Source organism: Mytilus edulis, chromosome 6, assembly GCF_963676685.1.
Source record: "Mytilus edulis chromosome 6, xbMytEdul2.2, whole genome shotgun sequence".
Classification (NCBI taxonomy): domain Eukaryota; kingdom Metazoa; phylum Mollusca; class Bivalvia; order Mytilida; family Mytilidae; genus Mytilus; species Mytilus edulis.
Window position 1 is genome coordinate 42,736,062 of NC_092349.1, and position 22,950 is coordinate 42,759,011.

The following is a 22,950-nucleotide window of genomic DNA, read 5'->3' on the forward strand; positions in this document are numbered from 1 at the left end:
TACATATGTTCCCTATAGTATAATCTTTCTAATTTTAATGCCAAATTAGGTTATTACCCAATTTCACGGTCCATGGAACATGGTAAAGCATAGTGGGACACATTCTTGTTATGCCCCACCTACGATAGTAGAGGGGCATTATGTTTTCTGGTCTGTGCGTCCGTGCGTCTGTTCGTCTGTCCGTTCGTCCGTCTGTTTGTTCGTCCGTCTGTCCCGCTTCAGGTTAAAGTTTTTGGTCATGGTAGTTTTTGATGAAATTGAAGTCCAATCAACTTGAAACTTAGTACACATGTTCCTTATGATATAATCTTTCTAATTTTAAAGGCAAATTAAACTTTTGACCCCAATTTAACAGTCCACTGAACATAGAAAATGAAAGTGCATGTTTCAGGTTAAAGTTTTTGGTCAAGGTAGTTTTTGATGAAGTTGAAGTCCAATCAACTTGAAACTTAGTACACATGTTCCCTGTGACATTATCTTTCTAATTTTAATGCCTAATTATATTTTTTATCCAATTTCACGGTCCATTGAACATGGAAAATGATAGTGCGAGTGGGGCATCTGTGTACTTTGGACACATTCTTGTTTTTTCTTTTTTTGCAATAAAATAAAATATTTTATTTATTTACTGGTGTTACCTATGTGCCAGCCAATCATCAGAGTTGTATAAAAACTTACTGAGACGTACAGTTACTAGTAAAACCCAGTAAGTCATAGCACAAGCTTCATACACAATAAACTCTGATTAATTATAGCATAGGCTCAGTATAAAGAATGTTATGGTTATACACTCTCTAGTCACCTTGTTAAGCACTCCTATAGACACTGCTGTCTTGATTTCTTATCCAAATATAGTAAAATATATCTTTAGAATTACTATGGCAACACTGTGTAATCTACATCAAACATTAAGCTAGGTTTTACCAAATAACATGTACTAAAACACTGCTGATGTTAGGCTAGATTTTCTAATGGTTCGCTTAGTTTACCAATTTAAATAACTAGTTTTTTATGCCCCACCTACGATAGTAGATGGGCATTATGCTTTCTCGTATGTGCGTCTGTTCGTCAGTCTGTCCTGCTTCAGGTTAAAGTTTTTAGTCAAGGTAGTTTTTGATGAAGTCGATGTTCAATCAACTTGAAACTTAGTATTACATCAATTTCACGGTCCACTGAACATAGAAAATGATAGTGCGAGTGGGGCATCCGTGTACTATGGACACATTCTTGTTTGTTATAACTTATATGGATTATAAAAAGTTTTAACATGATCTGATTGTAAAAATGATATCATATACTTTAAATTCAGAAATTATTGTGTTGTTTTTATGGATGCAAAAATAAGACAGTATCATGTTTGTAAGAATTAAAACTTAAATTCATAATTTCGGTAGTGGTTTCCTTCACAAAATTTGGCAATCAAATTTGTTAATCTGAAATTTTTACCAGTAACCTGTAGTGACTTGCAATAATAAATTCACACAATAATTTCAGAACTAACAGTATATACCATATATATATATATATATAGATTACTAAACACAAGAACATTTATTATAGTGATCTTTATATATATATATATATATATATATTCATACCTATATATGCTATATTGCTTTTGATAAGAAATAATATCTAAAACATCACGTAAACACACCCTGATAGATTTTGAAAAAGAGTAGGCTTATGCTGCTACATTAAGGCAGCACTTGCACCTGCAAAGTGGAAAGGGATTGATATAAGTTGTAATAACTTGTTTCCCAACCCACTATAAATAAACATGTTTACATGTAAACTAATCATCAAACATTGTTTATGAGATGCTAGTAAGATGGATGTTACTTCAGTACATTTATTGTAAGCAATGTTGTATGATACTGAGCTTATTGCTAGAATGTACTAAAAAAGTTTGCTAGATTCTTCAACCAGCTAAATCTGTTTGCTAGGTTAAGATATACAACTGATTACAGTAGGTAAATAGATATACATATAGTTTGCTTACTTTATGGTGATGGTGAATTTACAATTAGAAATATATATTGGATTAATTTCAATCGTGATAATGCAATGGTTTCAATTGTGATATTGCATTTAGCAATAAATATTTAATTAGTTTCAAATGTGAAATTGCAATTTAATAGCAATATATTTTTAATTAATTTTAATTGTGGTATTGCAATTAGATATATACATATTATTTTATTTAATTAGAGATTTTGCAATTTGAAATTTTCATCTAACTTTTTTCAATGGTGATAAATATTTAATGCAATTAGAAATGTATATTTGTAATGTTTTCAACTATAATGTTGCAGTTAGAAATGTAAAATGGAAATTTAGTTCTAGATGGAAAATATTAAATTACAAGTCTGTGGGATTTTGTAGCCTGGGAAAAAAATATAACTTTAAATTTACTCTTTAGCTTTTCCTTTTTAAATACTTTTCACTTGTGTATGGGTATGGTATATATTTCTGTTAGTTAGAAATAACCCAATAATCAGAGGGAATAATACACATGTTATTTTTTATATCTTTTCTGACTATACCTTCATTTAAAAAGCCCATTCAGCTTTCCTAACATGAAACAAAATAACAGAAGTGCAATTTACCTAGCCAATAATGTGAACTGAGAAGATGTGGGCTTAAGTATAAAAAGAATATACACTTAATGGATATTGTTTTAATATTTTCCCAGCCGAAATCACCATTGAGTTGTTATAACATGAATAATAATTGGAGCTTTCAAGTTTGGTTATGTAACTGTAGCATGTTAGGAATATTTGATGCATTTAAAACGGATAAAATTAGATAAAATATGAAAAGCATGGAGCTTAAATGAATTATAATAAATAGCAGTCAACCTAATTGAATTATACATCAATACAAATTGATCTTGAGGGAATTCAAGCCTAATGTTTATGATAGTCAGTTATCTAAATATGATAGATAAATGTCATTTTTCATTTTTTTCTGATTTTTATTCCGATGGAAAACTAAATTTTTAATTTTCTTTTGACATTTTAATGATTAATTCATGAAAATCGCTAAGAAAAGAAATATGCATAAAAAGATATGTAGTATATAAGTATTAATAGGTCAAAATCAATAGAACAGCATTCCAGCTATTTTTTTCTAATTGAACCTGAATTCAGCTTGTGACTACACCAAAAGCTGTATGGTAGAAACTGTAGTAGCTTTAATATTAAATATTTAAAATGACAAAATCTTCCCTCCAACAGAGGCAAATCCTTTTTGTACACTTGGAAATTATTTTCCTTCCTATATTATCCCTCTTAGAAGGTTTTCCCCTCTTCACAGCCATTTTTTCCCTACTAAGCAATGGCTTTCTTTAGTCTTTTAATTTATCATTGTATTTCACAATTAGTAGATAATTCTACAAGGGAAAATTTATTTAAACTTTTAAATTTCATTTTTTTAACATTCTTAAATATGATATTATTGAGAATTACCCTCATATTTCTGAAATCAAATGCTCACAAACAGGCTATAAATAGAAATGATTATGTTCTACTTTCAGTTTATACTGGGATTATGCCTTGACAGTATACCTGGATGAAATTGTTTATATACATTGTCATCAACAGCGTAAGTAACATTATTATTTACTTTTTATGGTACTTGATTGTTATGCCTTCTTTTTAAACTATGCCATCAAATGATTAAAAGTTGACTTTGGTTTGTCACAGCAAATGTTAAAAGTTGACTTTGGTTTGTCACAGCAAATGTTAAAAGTTGACTTTGGTTTGTCACAGCAAATGCTAATCTTAATTCGTCATATAATTTGTATTATAAAGATAAAAAGAAATTACCCAAGATATTGGACAGTATAATAGATTGCAACAACCACCAACAAACAAACCTCCTACTTTACTCATCAAACTTGTAAAAGTATAAATATAAAAAAGAAGATATGGTATGATTGCCGATGAGACAACTATGATCCACAAAAGACCAAAATGACACAGACATTAACAACTATAGGTCACCGTACGTCCTTCAACAATGAGCAAAGCCCATTCCGCTACATTGTCAAGCTACTAACAGAGATCACTAACCTGAACAGGAGAGTAAGAAGATCATTAGGTGGCACATTTATTAATAATGTCAAAGTTTGTTCCCAGGTTCTTCAGGAGGATAGCTTTGTTAAAGCTGTAGATTGTATTCTACTGTTCTAGAAAAATAAATGACCAGGAATAATGCTTCTTACAGGTTTCATAAAGATGGATATCTATTTTCTTGGTTTTAAAATTAGTCTTTTTTTAATATATTCTTAGCATATTGTATAGAAAACTACAAAAATCAAATTTTTTATATTAACCTTCTTTATTTTTTGTCTTTTTCAGCTGACTGTGGCGGTACAATCGTTCTAGTTGGTCAAGATGGAGTACAACGTCCACCTATTCATTTTCCAAAGGGCGGTCATCTGTTGGCCTTCCTGTCCTGTCTTGAGACTGGCCTGCTACCACATGGTCAACTTGACCCGCCCCTTTGGTCACAACGGGGTAAAGGTAGAACCTTACATGTAACCTGAAGTAATACCATATGTCTCTTTATCAAAATCATTTTTTTGTAGTATTTTCTATTAAAAAATTTAACTTTGGCCTTTTTTCCTTTCTTCATATATTCTTTGATCCTGTATTTATCTTTCTTTATGAAATTTTAAAAATCAATATCATTAAAAAAAAATGAGCATCACTGATTTGATCACTTATCATCTGGTGTAGTAAAATTGGTACGGTTAATGTTTATACATCTTAGTAATTACTAGAACTATTTTTTTATTATTTTGGTATTACTTCAGGAGTGAGGACATATTTTAGATTCTTTGATAAATTTCTATTTAAAAAAAAACATCTATACAAAGCAGTTGACCCTTTTGTGGTGTAAAAATAATTACAAAGTTAAACAATTGCTGTCAAGTTATATTTTTTTCATCTTGTTTAATCAAACTTTAATGTCTTTTAATAATTAAGCCTGAATCTTTTCACTTATTAATATTTATTGCTGTGTCATCTTATTTATAAAGTTTGTTTCATGTATTTGCAATTCAGTGTTACAATAATGTCACAAATGTTTTTAATGTCACCAATGTTTGTAATGTCAAGATGCAGTAACTTTACTAATGTAATTTCAGTACCTTAACATTATAAGGCTTTTTTTAAATTCTAAGTCAATGTGTACTATATACCAGACCAGTTTAGTAAATATAATAATTTGATAAACAATTTGTGATTGGCTTTTCACCAATCTTCACTGTTCAAATTCAATTATGACATCATATTTACTTGCCTTCGTGTGTTTCCAGTAAGAAATCACAATTTATACTGGTCATTATGCTATGATTATTAATCTTTTAAAAAAACAAATTCAGAAACCAATGGAAATACTTTTGTAATGATTAGCTATTCTTTGTCAGAATATAAATATTGTTTTTCTTTATCTGGACTATTTGCTGAAAAGGACTTCAACAAGATACAGGAAACCCAACTTGTTCCACTAAGACCAGGAAATTAATCAATTATGAATTTAAGGAGTTTTTTTGAGTTATTGGTGATATCTTTAAATCAGAAATGTTTTTTAGATAATCATAATCCATCAATGAATTTAAGCATTGATGTGAAACAGACATAATATACTCTGTTACTTAGAAGTTTAGAATATGTTATTGAAAATGGGTGACACAAACACACTAATGATTGTTATGGGTTATTTCCCTTTACCCTTGGTGTACTTTTGGGGGGGGGGGGAAAGGTATTTTGATAAGAGAGTCAAAATTCAAATTGTACTAAAAACTACTTAAAAAATCTACAGCAAAGAACACTACATCTGTCTTACAATGTGTTCAATGTATTTTTTCTTCTTCAGGAAAGGTGTTCCCTAAATTAAAGCGTAAAGGCAGTCGTCTGTCAAACATTGTACAGTCAGACAGGGGTGGCAGTACAGGGAGTACCAGTAGTACCAGTTCTACAGATGATGATGAGGCTACCGATTATGTGTTCAGGATCATTACTACGTTCAGACCTGATATTATACGTAGGTTTATATTTCATAACTTGTATTAAGTGGGATAGTTTTGAGGCAGGTTAATTATTATACCCCCGCTTTAAAAAAGGGGGGGTATACTGTTTTACCTCTGTCTGTCCATCAGTCCGTCCGTCAGTCAGTCCGTCCGTCCCATGAAACTTTCGTCACATTTTTCTCAGGAACTACACATCCACCCTTTCTGTAATTTGGTATCAACATTTATATATGTCAGCCATACTGTGTGATGCGTTTTCAGATTCATCACTTGACAACTTCCTGTTTACCGAACACTTGTCTGATTTTACACATGATAGCCAAGTTGAAAATTTTCGTCACATTTTTCTCAGGAACTACAATACAAGGATTTCTGAAATTTGGTTTCAGGATTTATATAAATCAGCTAAACCGTGTGATGGGTTTTCAGATTCATCACTCGACAGCTTCCTGTTTACCGAACACTTGTATGATTTTACACATGATAACCAAGTTGAAAATTTTCGTCACATTTTTCTCAGGAACTACAATACAAGGATTTCTGAAATTTGGTTTCAGGATTTATATAAGTCAGCTATACCGTGTGATACATGTTCAGATTCATCACTCGACAACTTCCTGTTTACCGAACACTTGTATGATTTTACACATGATAGCCAAGTTGAAAATTTTCGTCACATTTTTCTCAGGAACTACAATACAAGGATTTCTGAAATTTGGTTTCAGGATTTTTATAGGTCAGCTATACCGTGTGATGCGTTTTCAGATTCATCACTCGACAACTTCCTGTTTACCGAACACTTGTATGATTTTACACATGATAACCAAGTTAAAAATTTTCGTCACATTTTTCTCAGGAACTACAATACAAGGATTTCTGAAATTTGGTTTCAGGATTTTTATAGGTCAGCTATACCGTGTGATGCGTTTTCAGATTCATCACTCGACAACTTCCTGTTTACCGAACACTTGCATATTTTTACACTATTAATATTATCCACTTGCGGCGGGGGTATCATCAGTGAGCAGTAGCTCGCAGTTTCACTTGTTTTCAGTAGTTTTGTAATTAAGATATCCCTTGATATCCTGTTGATCTTTTAGGAAAATCATAATTTAGTTGTTTTTCATCTGTTCCATTGATGATAACATTTGTTTTAGTCAGTTTTTAGCAACTTCACCCTTTTGAATTTGTCTTGGAATCTAATAATTTTGTTTTACTTTTTTAGTAATTCTATTGTATTGGCCATGGAAATTGTGAAAATTATAATCTCTCTACAATATAGTACTGTTTATAAAATTATAGAATTTTGAGGATTTTAATAAGCCCATAAAAATTTTGAAAGGACGTATTATGGTATACAATTGTCCGGCGTCCGTCGTCTGTCCGTCTGTCTGTCGGGCGTGAACATGTCGCACCATAATGTGAGAACAACTTATCCAAATTTCATGAAAGTTGATATAGTTGTTTCTTATGATGGTCAAATGATCTGTATACTTTTTGATGAAAATTAGATTAAAACTTTTTAAGTTACGGCACTTTGTAACTAAAACAGCCTGAGGTGGGTGTTTTTTTTCACATGTTGCACCGTATCTCAAAACCAATTTTTGATTATTGCTTAAACTTTACACTCTTCTAAGTTATATTAAACTTAAGATCTGTATACTTTTTGGTGATGATTCAAAATTACATTTTTGAGATATTGAGTATTTTGTAAAAAAAGTGAGAGGGGTTTTTTACATGTCGCACCGTATCTCAAAAACGATTTATGATTATTGCTTAAAACTTTACACACTTCTTTGTTATATTAATCTAAAGATCTCTATAGTTTTTGGTGATGATTCAAAATTTCATTTTTGAGTTATTGAGTATTTTGTAAAAAAGGGGAGAGTTTTTTTTCATGTCGCGCTGTATCTCAAAAACAATTCATGATTATTGCTTAATTTTACACACTTCTTTGCTATATTAATCTAAAGATCTGTATACTTTATGGTTTTGATTTACAATTTTATTTTAGTGATCTTTAGTTTTTGTAAAAAAAGAAGAGGGGGGGGGGGGGGTTTCACATGTCCCCCCGTATCTTAAAAACAATATATGGTTATTGCTTAAAACTTTCTCAGAAACTGTTTATGATTATTGCATAAAACTTCCACACAAAACGACGGGTGTATCATGCGCTCATGGCGCAGCTGTTTATTAGATTTGTTGTTACAGTGTTGTCAGAATTTCAAGGTTAAAATTTCAATAAACAATAGTAAGGGGTGTCTTGCACTCATTATGCATATATAGGCAATTTTCTCTGTAATAAATTAAAAACAATATTCCATTAGTTTTATAATTTATATTTTATAATTTTTCAGCTCCAGAAATGATGGACCCAAAAGCCAAAATCAAGGGAGACAACTTTTCCTGGGCCAGTAAAATACCCAGACTTCCCAGTCCTATGATACAGACAGTACAGACATACGCTCGATCTCAGGAAATACAGAACAACACTTGTCTTAAGACAGGGGCCAACCACAGGTACAAACAGTATGTGACATTTATATAAATATATCTAATCATCAAAAGACAGGGGCCAACCACAGGTACAAACAGTATGTGACATTTATATAAATATATCTAATCATCAAAAGACAGGGGCCAACCACAGGTACAAACAGTATGTGACATTTATATAAATAAATCTTATCAAAAAACAGGAACAAATTACAGTTAGAAATGTGGGTGAAATTTATGTATATGAGATCTTAGAACAAGGACCAAGGGCAGGAATAAACAGTATATGATGCTAAACAAATACATCTTGTTCAGGAGAGGTATTTGGAAAACCAAAGATGTCTAAAGATTTTTTATGCCGATATCCTTCCTGAACATGAATCTATCTGTTTAAATTTACCAAGTACCAATTGAGATGGTTAATATAAACATTAGAAGCTGTGGTATGATTGCCAATTGGACAAGGCTACACCAGTGACCAAATGGTATATAAGGTTGGCACTCATGGATCACTGTACAGTCTTCAACTATGAGCAAAACCAGTACTGCAAAGCAAGCTATAAAAGGCCTTGAAATTAAAAATGTAAAAATCAATTCGTACAATGTAAGCAATTAAAAAAAGTATGATAAACAGAAATAATCAACAACCACTGAATTACAGACATATAGTCAAATATTAAAAATTTATTCCCATAATGCTTCTGCTAAGACCTTAGCAAAAATATACAGGTTTAATAAAGTAAACAGAGGATCAAGCTGTTTCTTGAAGGGTCAATAAGGTAAATAGGTTCTGGTAAATAGGTAGATAGGTTAGAAAATACATATGATTGTGCATATTTAAAAAAAACAGCAAATAATGGAATATGAACAAATTTCTTCTAATAAAAGAAATTCATGAAAATAGCTATCAAATTATCAAAATCAGGTTTAAATATTATACATATATTAGTATATCATCAAGGGGCAGTGGCCAGCCACAGGTATGAATACTATATGATATTATGTTTGTAAAGATAGTAGGAGCTTTAAAACATTTGTGATATGGTGAACCACAATAAGAAACAGTTTGGGTATATATTAATCAGAAACTTTTAAACTGGTAATAACAAATCAAATTATCCTATATAGGTACATTACAGTTAATTTAGAAGAATCCATAAACAAGAATTATGAATTTACGCTACAGAAACTAAATATGCTGATTTTTTAAAAATTAAATTAGTTATATATAACAAGTACCAATAATTTTGTTATTTTCAGAGCAACAATCAAACAGTTGTGTGATACCATGAGGAAACAGATTATCTCTAGGGCATTCTATGGATGTAGGTTTAACATTACGTCATGCTCTAATTATGTGTCAGCCATATTGTTTTCTGCTGTAACTCTCTCTGTCTGTTCATTCAATCTGTATCAGGTTAAAGTTTTGGATAAAGATAGTTTAATCAACTAGAAAATTAGTGCACTTGTGTTTTAAGATGTGGACTCTAAAATATTTAAATTTTGAATCAGATGTTGCAGTTTACAGAACATGGAATTGTGATATTTTTAGCAACACAAATATATTGGCACATATCCTTGTATTTAGATATTTTTTTAAAATAGAAACAATAATCTTTCAAATGAATGTTTAAAGATTTTTATGCTAATTTGTTATACAGTGGCAGATGATTAGTTTTGGCATATATTTTAAAGTTTATACATTGCAGTATCAGCATTCAAATTGATTCCTGCATGAACTTACTTCATTCGGGATTATATATTCAAAAGCGTACACCAAAAGTTGTGATTGGTTAAAAACGTTCTAAACAATTGAAATTCCACCAATGACAGGATGTTATTTTCATTTTGGTGTACAAACAATGTGATTACCCAGAGTTCTTTAGATTCTGAAAAGGCAAATAGTAAAAAAACAATTTGAAATTGGACAAAAATCTGGTTGTGTATTTTGTGACAAAAAGGCCCAAATATATTCTTTATTGTGGCTGCTTTGTAACTTGCTTCATGAAAATATTGTGACTTGACTTGACTTTCCAATTTGTTTTTATTAGGGTTAGCACACTGTAGACATTTAAAGACAGTGAGAACTCATCTGTCTGGACTGGTCCTCCATAAAATAGTCCCAGCAGATAAACCTTACGATGGCTCTTGTGGACTGTCAGAACAGAAGTGGAATGAATTACAGAAAGATGGCACAGTAAGAACATTGAATTTGAGTAGTCTCCCTTTGAATGAAAAACAAAGTTGTTTTTAAAGTTTTTTCTAGTAAAGGGAGGATAAAGAAATCCATGGATAGATTTAAATTTGTCTTTCTGTTGTACATTTTATTAATACAGATGATGTAAAGATATACAAACAAAATATTATTTTATTTTCATACTTTAACTCTAATGTTTGATTAAATTTAAAACTTAACAATTCAGGAAAATAAGTTGAAAGCTGATGATAGGAACTTCCTAATATAATAAGTAGCTTCAGTTCCCACATAATAAAGTCAAAAAGTCAGGAGTCAAACATTAATAAGCAACTTTCTAAGAAGTTGTGATGTACAATGAATAAAAGTTGACCAAAAAACAGAAAACAATCACTAATGCATTCTTTCCTTTTGATTTTTTTAAAAACTGTAAATAACTGCTAGGTTTTTATAAGTGCAAACAATTTGAATTGATTGATTATGGCAATAACAAGACCTGGCATTTCGATATCTGAAACATATATCTGTTTGCAGATTTTCCTGAAATCACTACATGTATAACAATCCTTTAATTTTACAATTCTTCCAAGTTAGTAATATTAAATACATGCAATGATTTCTGAACTTACAGTAATTATATATAATGTTCAACAATCTCCAATTTTACTAAAGATTTTGTTTTTGGGGAAAGACGGCTTCAAGCCGTCAATTCCCTAATGGGGTTGGCCAGAGTATCATTCCCTCACGTCAATCATTTTGTTTTGATAGTTTGGAAACCCACTCAAAATGTCATACTGAAATTGATGACAAGGAGAACAGATCGACTTTAAATACATTTTTTACACATTTCCCTTCTGTTTCTCGTGAAGTTATCGTATATTGAGCTTTCCCTTACACTATATACGTTTCTTTTACAGTCTTACGAAATATTCTAAATATATCTAACCTAGTGACATCATTGTTGGAATGCCACACTACACAGGGGTATCTTTTATTCATTATAAAAATCATTCACAGTATATTTGTATCTTTAATACTAAAATTATGAGGTCTAATTTGTCAGCCGTCATCGGGTAAAAACGACAAATCAAAGAAATCAACTCTATATATAACTAATATAGGACAATGGTGTAGATTAAGAATTACACCACTCCAGACCCTTTTGTTTTCCACATAATTAATATTGCCAATAATTAACAAGTTCCGGGTCTAATCCGATACCGATACCAATAGTATATTCACCTGTTAGCTATTACCTTATCTGTACGTTCCGCATTTGACAGGCGCACCACAAAACGGTGTATTTAGGATTTTGCTATATACACGAGTCATAATCAAAGGGCTGACACTACTAAATTCAATCATTGTCAAATTTTTCCCTATTGTAGCTTCATTCAGCAATCAGCAAGACTTTCTAAGATAACTAATATAGGACAATGCTGTTGATTAAAAAATACCCCATTCCTGATAGCCTGGACCTTTTGTTTTCCAAATAATTAATATTTCCAATAACTGATAAGTTCCAGGTCGACGGGTTCAAACAGAAAGATTTGAAAGCAGAGAAAACTGTGTATCTTATAATCGACATGACTTTATCAGATGGCAATACCAATTACTAAAATAAGGCTTAGGCATAGTTATATACTTTAATTCAGTCACGGACTCGCGATATCACGGGTGTGTACTTGTACTAATTTAAAATCCGTATTTGTTAAATGTAAATCTAATGATGTTTGCTGTAGTGTAGATGATTCACACACCAACATGCAATGCTTTAATCTGAGGCTATAATAAGATAATTTGTAGGTCAACTTTCGCGGTAAACAATGTCAATGGGGATACATGAGATTGGGGAGAGAAACAGCAGTTTTCATTGTTTCTGTAAAGTTCTGTTTTTAGAATCTTCCTCCAATTCAGGAGCACCTCAATTGATGAGTAATTATACACTAAAATCAAAGTAAATGTTTCTGAACACTTAAAATGTGACATTTAGTATATGATAAGTAGTCTTCTATATAAAAAAAATTTTGTGTACCAACATAATTATTGAAATGGTTTAAAAAAAAATTAAAAAAAATAAAATGTTGCTTTTCGTAGTTTATACCTATTGAGATTGGGGAGAGCAACTGCAGTTTTCATTCTTCTGTAAAGTTATGTTTTTAGAATCTTTCTTCAATTAAGGAGCACCTCAATTGATGAGTAATTACCCACTAAAATGAAAGTTAATGTATCTGAACACTAAAAATGTCACATTAAGTATATATATGATAAGTAGTCATCAATTAAAAAATTATTTTGCATACCAACATATGATAATTATTGTAGTGGTCATTTTTTTTTTTAAATATTGCTTTTTGTAGTTTAAAGCTATTTATTCATGAGTTTTACAGATATATCAAAATGTGGGATCTGGAAACAAACTTCACACAGCTTATATCAATCATATTTGATTTTATAAGTACATGTATCCCTGTGATGAGAGTTGTAACTGGGAACTTTATCAATGGAAAATTAAAACTGAATAGATTTTTCAGTCCTCACTTTCTTGAGAATACTGTCACAAAAAATTGAGTATGGTCTTAGCCTGCCGTTCAGTTGTACATAATTAAAATTCTAAAATATATTGTAGTAGTTGTTAAATTCAATTGAATTTTAGATAATTAACTCCCAACTTTTATCAAATGTTTTGATTTAGAAGGTGCAGATCTCATTGGTCCAAATTGTCTCTATGACGAATTCTTGACTAAGGAAATGAAATAACAATAAACAACAATTAGTTTCATTATTGTCAGCCTTTCTATATGTTCTAGCTGTTCTTTTGCTCATTCTTTGTATGTAGACTATCAAAAGATACCCCTAAAAGTTGAAACAATGGCCGTCTTTTCCCTCAGAGCTCTTCAGCTCTTTGATTAATTAAAAGTCTGGGAATAAAAAGAAGATTTTTTTTAAATAAACTTACTCATCTAGATTTTTTTTATATTTATTTCAAATAACTTTTCTTTTGAAGTTTTTAAAGAATTATTTCCTTGTTTTGAGGTATTTTCACCAAGCAACAGTTATTATTTCATTTTTGAATAAATTCTAAACTTCAAGTCATTAACAAAATATTTATATCAAAATATATTTTCCTTAGATTACAGATGAACAAGAAATTCACAGACTGGTGTATTATGGTGGTGTACAACATGAAATAAGAAAACAGGTAGGTTCACTTTTTCACATATAATTTCATAGAAAGTTTACAAAAATTAATACCATGACATACATACAGATTTTGATAAGATTACGAAAATACTGATAAAAAAGTCATGAACATTTAAGTATACCTTATGATTGACTTGGGTGTAAACAATATTTTATTATGAATAATCAGGGGCGGATGCAGGAATTTTCGAAAGGGGGGGTGCTAACCCAGGGCACCCAGGGCAAAGGGGGGGGTGCAAAACATATGTCCCGATACAAATGCATTGATCGGCAAAAATAAAGGGGGGGGTGCGCACCCCCGGAACCCCCCCCCCCCCTGGATCCGCCACTGATAATTCAAGTATGATTATAAACACATACACAAATAGGATCCAGAAGTGCTTATATTAATCCGTCTCCGTATGATTGACTTTAATCATGAGATTTTATAGAAATGCTACAGGGTTCGACAGACTTTTATATGCAGGTCAGAAAAGTTATTGAAATTTATGTCCTTTAATAATGTTAATAATTGTGGATTAATTTATTTTCATGCCTGTTGGGTTTAAAAGTCTATGCTTTTTAAGATAAACTAAACAAAAACTGTATTTCACTTTGTCACATATTTATGCATTGCTTGAAAATGTTTTCTTCTTGAAATAAAGGACTAAATATTCAAAGCCTAAAAGAAAGCTTAACACCCCTACTCCTTTTAAGTAAAGACTGACAGGTCTATATTTATGAATAAAAAGAGATATGAGGTATATATGCCAAAGACTTCTAGAGGTTAAATTGAGTCTGCAAATAAAGACAATTGTACATATGTCATGATCTAATTAGTCAACTAGAGTCTAAAAAAATGAGAGAAAAAAATCACAAAAATAACAAAAGATTTCTGTCAACTTCAAAATTGGGCATGTTCTGTAAGTGGCAAACTAAACATATGATAAACATATGATAAACAGTTATCATTAGAAAACTCCTTCCTTTTTGGATAGGCAAGTTCATGAATATGATCAAGTCAACTTTAAATTACAGGTGTGGCCATACTTGTTGGGACACTATGCTTTCTCTAGTACTCCAGAAGATAGGGTCAAGGTTGATAAGCAAATGAGATGGTTGTATGAAAAGACAATGTCCGAATGGTTAGCTGTAGAAGCCATTGTCCGACAAAGAGAAAAAGAAATCATGGCGGCTAATCTACAAAAAATGTCTTCTGAGAGCACTGATGGGCAAATTCCTCTTGTGAGAAAAGATTCCAGTTTAAGTAATGATGTGTTTGAATCTCAAAGCTTTGATGAATGGGAAGACTTTTCACATCCTGAGACGGTCCCTGAAGAGAGTTCAGCTACTGGTACAACCTGTACACCAACCCCGGACCGAAAACAAAGCATGGATCTTCCACTTCAAGATCAGGTGATAGATAAAATGAAACAGACTAAAGAATTTTTATTGGAAAAAAGAGATTATGTCATTTCATCGTTTTCTGATAGTCCAGACGATGGACTGGGTGATTCTATAGCAAGACAAAGTTCTCAGGAACGTAGCAAGCTTGATTCTGCTGGAGACTCAGAAGGAACAGACATTTCAAAGTTAGACCAGGATGGTAGTATAGATCGGTCATATGTAACACCAAAGTTATCATGTTCTGCCGACAGTGCCGAGGCTGATGAGGAGGATGGTGGAGAGTCAGATGATGAGGCTGAGGATGATGACGAGGAGGACAAAGAGGAAGATGATGACAGTCGTAGAGAATCTTTATTGACAGTGGAAAGTGCAAAGACAATTGAGGGAGACTCAGGTAATGATAAAACTGTTGAGTGGTTAAACATTACTCCTGTTTTCTACTTTCATTTTTTTCATGCAATTTGATAACTCTATTTCCTATGTTTATAACTCAGAGATGTGTTCATACACATTTTTATTTATTCAAGGCATGGTTAAGGCACATTCTATTGTAAACAATGTGTTTATCTGACAATGTTTGAAAGGCTTCTTGAGGGAGTGTTAACAGGTTGTGAAATGTGTATCCCCTTCCCACTAGGTGAAGGGAGCTTTAAGTGTGAGGTCGTGTCTGTCCAGTCTGTCCATTGGCATATGTCCCCAAATGTAGTCTCTCTTCTCTAACTTTAGTTTGACTAAAACAAATGTTATAAAACTTATAGACAATGCTCAGAACTAGGAAACACAAATCAAGTTCTAAATTGAGTGGTGTCACATTAATCTTACATGAGTAATCATAATGCCCCTTTATAATCATAAAAATTACTGAATTTTTCGTTTCTATTTTCTAACTTCAGTTTGTCAACCAAATGTTATTAAATTTATACACATGTAGAATACATGTAGATCATTGGCTCATGTATATTTACAAGCAGGGGCATCTGTGGCCAATCAACACATTCTCCATTTGTTTGAATATAGTTTTTACTGTATCAAACAAGCTACCATTCATGGGATAGTCATTTTTCCTAGATATGTTTACAAGGTTGAGGGGATTGTAAGTTTATAATTAAGGTCTTAAGGTTACTGGGATTGTAACTAGACTGGTAGGTATACATAAATATCTTGTGTAGGTTTCCTTATACAACTACTAAATGTGATACAAGTTTACACATTTTTTAAGTGTTACTTAACCATTTTAAGATTTTTGTTGGAGATGTAAAGTTTACAACACGTGTAAACATACATTTCCAACTGTATAATTTGAACAAAGATTTATCTTATCTACACATATAAAAAGTTTTGTTTCAAATATTGTATACATTTCGTATAGCATTTCAAATATTGTATACATTTCGTATAGCATTTCAAATATTGTATATATTTCGTATAGCATTTCAAATATTGTATACATTTCGTATAGCATTTCAAATATGAGCAATTGCATCAATATAATTGCTTTTTGTAAATTATTTGTACTTGCTCAATCTCATTTGAAAAAAATCTGATTTTTAGACCACATGAGAAAGTTATCAACATCCAGAGAAAGTCTGATCTCACCTGCTTCACCAGCCTCCCATGGGGGAGTATATTCAGTAAGTATAAAAAAAATAACAAATATAGCATTGGTAACTTTTGGGGGTGGGGCAAATAAGATCTTGTCTTGTAGTCTTGATGTGTGGATGCTTGTCCATCATTGCAGATATATGTTGACTGAAAGATGGGTATTTTAGTAAGTTGTGTTGTTGTCTCATTGACATTTAATTTGCATCTCTTTTTTTCATTAAAAAAAAGATTCCAAGGAGGCAATTATTAACCATAAATTGAAGAACAAAATCTTACACAGCCAAAAGAAACAAAAAAGGAACGGTTTACAAAATAATAAAGAACATATAAAACTAAAGTTTAACAACAAAAACTTTACCAAATCTGTATGCAAATGCATGTGTCTAGAAAGGTAGGCAGTTCCAGTAATGACTGGACCCATCTAAAATATAACAGTTAAAAGGGAAAAAGCTTAATAAGTTTGGCAAGACACCAAAAAATATGTTATTGAATTATTAAGGGTTCATTTGTAAGAAATTATTTAATCAGTCAGCATTTTTCTGACCAGAGATAATTTTGTCTTGTATGTTGCAGCCAGCCATGTTGGATAGTGTAGCTTTAAATCTACACAGAATTGACAAAGATGTACAGAGGTGTGACAGAAATTATTGGTATTTTACAATACCAAACCTAGATAAACTCCGCAATGTAATGTGCACGTAAGTAATTTAGAAAGCTTTTAAAAATTAACAAATAGTTAAAATTCTTCTTCCTGATTTTAGGTCTTGAAAATCCATAAAACAGTACGTTGGACGCATCACGTGTATAAAGTGTTATTTCATGTTGAGGTTAAAAAAGGATTGCACCATATTGTTATTTACAAGTGTTTTAGTTTCTTTAATAGAAGATAAACCTCTCATACAATTTTACAACTTTCTATGTGTGAGAATATTTAAACATAAGCTTTGTACAGAGCTGTGTATTTTATGATCTCTAATTCTTTATTTTCAGATATGTGTGGGAACATTTAGACATAGGCTATGTACAGGGAATGTGTGATCTAGTGGCACCTCTTTTAGTCATATTTGACGATGGTATGTTAAATAAGTTATGCATGAAAACTTATTGAGTTTCTGTCATCTGAAAATTATTGAAAGTTAGATACTTTGGTACTTAGACATTCAAAAGAAATAGAAAACAGAATTCACTTTGTTTTGAAATATTCAGTTTAAACATGTTTATTTGGAAAATAAGTTATTGCAACTTAAATAAACCCTTTCCATTTTGCGGTGTTTTGAAATATTATTAAGCAGTCTGGTTTACAGTAATAGATATTTTGTTGTTAACATTTGTTATATTTCAAATTAAAACTACAGCAACAGTGATATTAAGTTCATATGGATACTATTGTTTCTACCTTCAATATTGAAAAGCTTGTTACTGGGTGGGTATAAGTGCCAGTAAAAAAAAATCTTAATAAAAAATCTATTTGGAAAATTATTAATTAACTGCATTACATGACAGGAGAGGGTGACTGGTTAGTGACTGATTAACCTTATTTCAGGACTGTGTATAATTTATTTCATCTCTATTTTACTTACAACACTATTAAACATATATACAATGCCATTGAACATTAATATTGACCTTCTCTTATAGAGGCCATGGCCTACAGTTGTTTTTGTGAACTAATGAAGAGGATGTCATCCAACTTCCCCCATGGTGGGGCTATGGATACACATTTTGCAAATATGAGATCTTTAATACAGGTATAAACTGACTTTACAAAATGAATATTTATCTCTCTACAAACTCTTATGATAAGTAAATTTTTAACCGTATTTTCAAAAGAAATATCTGTAATTGCTTTGTGGATGTACAGCGGGTAGGCAGGCGTAGCCCAATAGTGTCTGTTCATTAAAAAAATTCTAGTACTGATAATATTTGTAAAAAGTACTTCATTCCTACATGTATTTTAAGCCATTGTGATATTGATGAGTTGTATAAATGCTTGAATGACAGGAAATCAATTGTAACTAATGAAGAAGAAAAATCAAGCTGTATAAAAATTAATCTTATATGCTATTCAAGCATTTCCCAAATAAATCTTTTAATTCTTCTATGATTTTTTTTTCAGATCCTTGATTCTGAATTATTTGAGCACATGCATCACCATGGAGACTATACACATTTTTATTTCTGTTACCGGTGGTTTCTTCTTGATTTCAAAAGAGGTAATGCTAGAAGATACACATACTTCTATGTTTTATGTATTATTTCAAATGTTTGCTTTGTAGAAGATTCTATATCAGGTGATATTTTACTTGATTTAAGTGTATGTCTACATCAGAAAGACTTATTATATTTTAAGACTATTTTGAAATGAAAGAACTCTTTAATTTGTAATCAAATAAATAAAAAAATAATTTATTCAGTAAATTATCATAATATTTAAGGCAGAACAAATGTTTATAGTTAAAAAAAATATGAATAACTAGATTTTTATTCATAATAGGTACCAGGGTTTTTTTTTATCACAAAATAAGTCTTTTAATTATCAAACATATTTATTTTACAATGAAAACTTTACTATTAAAGTGCAGTGCTTGAACTAATCATATCTTACCAGTTGTTATAAGAAAAAGAATGTTTCACACAGACAATCATTTGGTCCTTCCAATTTATAGATATTAAAAATTGTAATAAAATTAAAATGTGCATTAAGGCTGTATAATGATCTAGGAATTGTCATTCTCATACCTTTTCATTTTGAAAAAAATTTCTATGATTAGTTGTTGGATTTCTGTTAATTACAGCTGCTTAAGTTTGTAATTTTAATGAACGTTGGCAATTGATGATGCAGAATATAAGATTTTATTTTACATATGCATAGACAGCTAATTGATTCTGTAATTTTATTGTAGAATTAGTGTATGATGATGTGTTCTCAGTATGGGAGACTATATGGGCAGCTAAGTATATCAGCTCTCCACACTTTGTATTGTTTATGTCCCTTGCTCTCGTTGAGTTCTACAGAGATATTATTTTGGATAATAATATGGATTTCACAGATATAATCAAATTCTTTAATGGTGAGTTAATTTAATAGATATATTGTGTTATTTAAGACAACTTTAGTGAGTAGGAAAAATAATGGAACATAAATCATCTAGAATATGTCAAACTTGGATCTTTTTTAATATATCAACACATTAACAAAGTTAATTCACTAAGATAAATAGCCACAAAGTAGACTAGATAGATAGTAAGCTAGATAGTCGGTTTACAGTATATTCTTTCATATTTATATGCAAAACTCCACTGTGTTGCCATGATTTCTTCATCATCAAATTAAGAACATGTACATGTTTAAGAAAAAACTCATAAAAGATACTTTGCTAATTAGGAACAAAATTCATCGAGGTCAACATACTGTCTTCAATTTTAGACAAGTTTCTACACAGTATGTCATTCCAATATTCTCCTAGAATTGTTTAAAATTTGAATGAATTGAGTTCAAAGTATTTATTTAGGTATGTTATCAATACTCAATATCCTAACTGACAAAAACAAACAACAATATATAACTAAAAACAACCACTAACACGGGTCCTGTCTGGGAACTTGGATATAAACTTGCAATAAAATTAACGGTATCAATTTTCTTGCACCAGATGCGCATTTCGACAATACATGTCTCTTCAGTGATGCTCGTGGCCAAAATATTTGAAATCCAAAGCTTATATAAAAGATGAAGAGCTATAATCCAAAAGGTCCAAAAAGTAAAGCCAAATCCGTGAAAGGAATCAGAGCTTTGCATGAGGGAGATACATTCCTTAATTTATAATAATTTCTATCATTTTGTAACAGCAAATTTTAATAACACAAAAAAAAAAATCCGTATTTTCATGCCAGTACCGAAGTACTGGCTACTGGGCTGGTGATACCCTCGGGGACTAATAGTCCACCAGCAGAGGCATCGACCCAGTGATAGTAATAAAATTAACGGTATCAATTTTCTTGCACCAGATGCGCATTTCGACAATACAGTGAAACTTCTCTAAACCGGTCCCTCTTAATACCGGTTCTCCCTTCATACCGGCCAAAATAACAAGTCCCGGCCGGCGTGTATGTAAATAAACGGTCAGGTAACCTTATAAAACCGGCCACCCCTTTAAACCGGATACCGGCCGATATTTGTGTATTTGTGTAATCAAAATCAATAAAATATCACCTCATAAAACCGGCCTTGTCATTTGTAATCATTAGTCCATATAATACTGTTATATAAACAAACAAGTTAATCCGGTCAATTAGACACCTGCATGGCCACTGAGTAGTGTTTACCTGTCAATGTCAAATCAATACCCGAATAAATTATCGGTTGAGAGATTGTGATCTTCACCCACGCTAATCAATGATGATAATTAATTTTCATTAAATGTTTTAGCTTGGCTACTTTATTTGATCATTTTAAAAAATATTTTTTAGACAAATTACAGAAATTAATCACTTTGATCTTTCAAAATAAATCGTAAACAGATATCGTCGGGATAATTTATTGTTGTTTATTTTAATCTAATGATACACGCTTATATCAAAATATAAAGGATATTATTAATGTCTCGTACAGTGAAATGTCAACGCTTATTAAAAGTATTATCATCGTATGGTACCGATGATAAGTGTATGTCAACTGAGTTCAATAACATGATATATTGATATTAAAACTGTTTTGTTATATAGTTGCATTTTATTTGTTATTACTGCAAAATAAAAAATAATAAAGATACAAATGATGTTTTAATATTTATTTCATAATCAATTTAGAATACAAAGCTAAATTTGCACAACAAAACAAACTTTATGATTGAGGTACAATACATGGTAAAAAAAACAAATGCACGTATATTAAAGGGAAGTAACTCTTGTTAATTTCAAATTCAACAAACCGGCCACCCCTGAAAACCGGCCGAATCCCGTGGTCCGACGGGCGGCCGGTTTTGAGAAGTTTCACTGTACATGTTTCTTCAGTGATGCTCGTGGCCAAAATATTTGAAATCCAAAGCTTATATAAAAGATGAAGAGCTATAATCCAAAAGGTCCAAAAAGTATAGCCAAATCCGTGAAAGGAATCAGAGCTTTGCATGAGGGAGATACATTCCTTAATTTATAATAATTTCTATCATTTTGTAACAGCAAATTTTACAACATGGTTACACTTTACTTTTGGGTTCTCAGTCCTCCCCTTTTCAATCTTTATCTGTGTTACAACAAAATACCATGTTATTCAGTACTTGACATATAATAAATCAGTACATGAAAGTCTCAGTATATATTTCAGAAACAAACTTTCACTAGTCCAACATTAAAGATTGGAAAAAATAAATTTCTCAAACACTATTATTTTGAATATATATTTTACACCTTTACATTTTATTATGTGAATAAATTAATGTTTTATATATTTCTATTTTTATAGAAATGGCTGAAAGACATAAAGCAAAGCAAATACTTAAGCTGGCAAGAGATTTGGTGCTGAAGTTACAGACTTTGATTGATAACAAATGACTGGAGTGCCCATAAACCATGTAAAATAGTTATAATATTAACTAGTGAGAACAGCTACACATAAATCATGAAAAAAATATTCTGCAGACCAAAGCATTCATCGAGATATATTCTACCAGTGATTTCAACTACATCTAGATATCAAATTATCATCTAGATATCTGATATTCATCTTGATATCTCAGTAATAAATACAGACACAGGACAGTACAATGTATCCTTCACATTGCAAATGAAAGTGTAGTGTGTACCTGTACTAAATAGTACACATGGTAACGTAGTGTGTACTTCAATGTGTATGTGTATATGTATAAAAGAAGATCACATCTTTAAACTTTATTTAACCTTGGATATTTAGCCTTGGAATATTCAATGCTTGATCATGATGTTATACTTAAAATAGAGAAAGGATTTAGAAAGTGGCCCTAAATAACGAATGTAGGACAGAAAGTCACAGGACAAAAAGTCACAGACAAAA

General features: G+C 31.1%; 1 protein-coding gene across 10 annotated transcripts in view; it reads left to right on the forward strand.

Moving 5' to 3' along the window:
- LOC139527692 (small G protein signaling modulator 1-like) overlaps positions 1-22,880 on the forward strand; it is a 65,877-nt gene extending 42,997 nt beyond the window's left edge. For 2 of the 10 annotated variants that reach the window (XM_071323306.1, XM_071323301.1), the window contains exons 10-25: positions 1,947-1,973; positions 3,539-3,606; positions 4,365-4,529; positions 5,887-6,054; positions 8,398-8,560; positions 9,797-9,861; positions 10,588-10,733; positions 13,864-13,932; positions 14,952-15,714; positions 16,872-16,951; positions 17,496-17,620; positions 17,913-17,995; positions 18,561-18,670; positions 19,039-19,135; positions 19,826-19,993; positions 22,384-22,880. In XM_071323306.1, the coding sequence (XP_071179407.1) occupies positions 1,947-1,973; positions 3,539-3,606; positions 4,365-4,529; positions 5,887-6,054; positions 8,398-8,560; positions 9,797-9,861; positions 10,588-10,733; positions 13,864-13,932; positions 14,952-15,714; positions 16,872-16,951; positions 17,496-17,620; positions 17,913-17,995; positions 18,561-18,670; positions 19,039-19,135; positions 19,826-19,993; positions 22,384-22,472 (2,386 nt within the window). In that variant the 3' untranslated portion in view covers positions 22,473-22,880. Of the gene's footprint in view, positions 1-1,946; positions 1,974-3,538; positions 3,607-4,364; positions 4,530-5,886; positions 6,055-8,397; positions 8,570-9,796; positions 9,862-10,587; positions 10,734-13,863; positions 13,933-14,951; positions 15,715-16,871; positions 16,952-17,495; positions 17,621-17,912; positions 17,996-18,560; positions 18,671-19,038; positions 19,136-19,825; positions 19,994-22,383 lie in introns of all 10 variants that reach the window. The other 8 variants (XM_071323299.1, XM_071323302.1, XM_071323307.1 and 5 more) reach the window with 5 other exon arrangements.
- Positions 22,881-22,950: the final 70 nt, after the last annotated feature.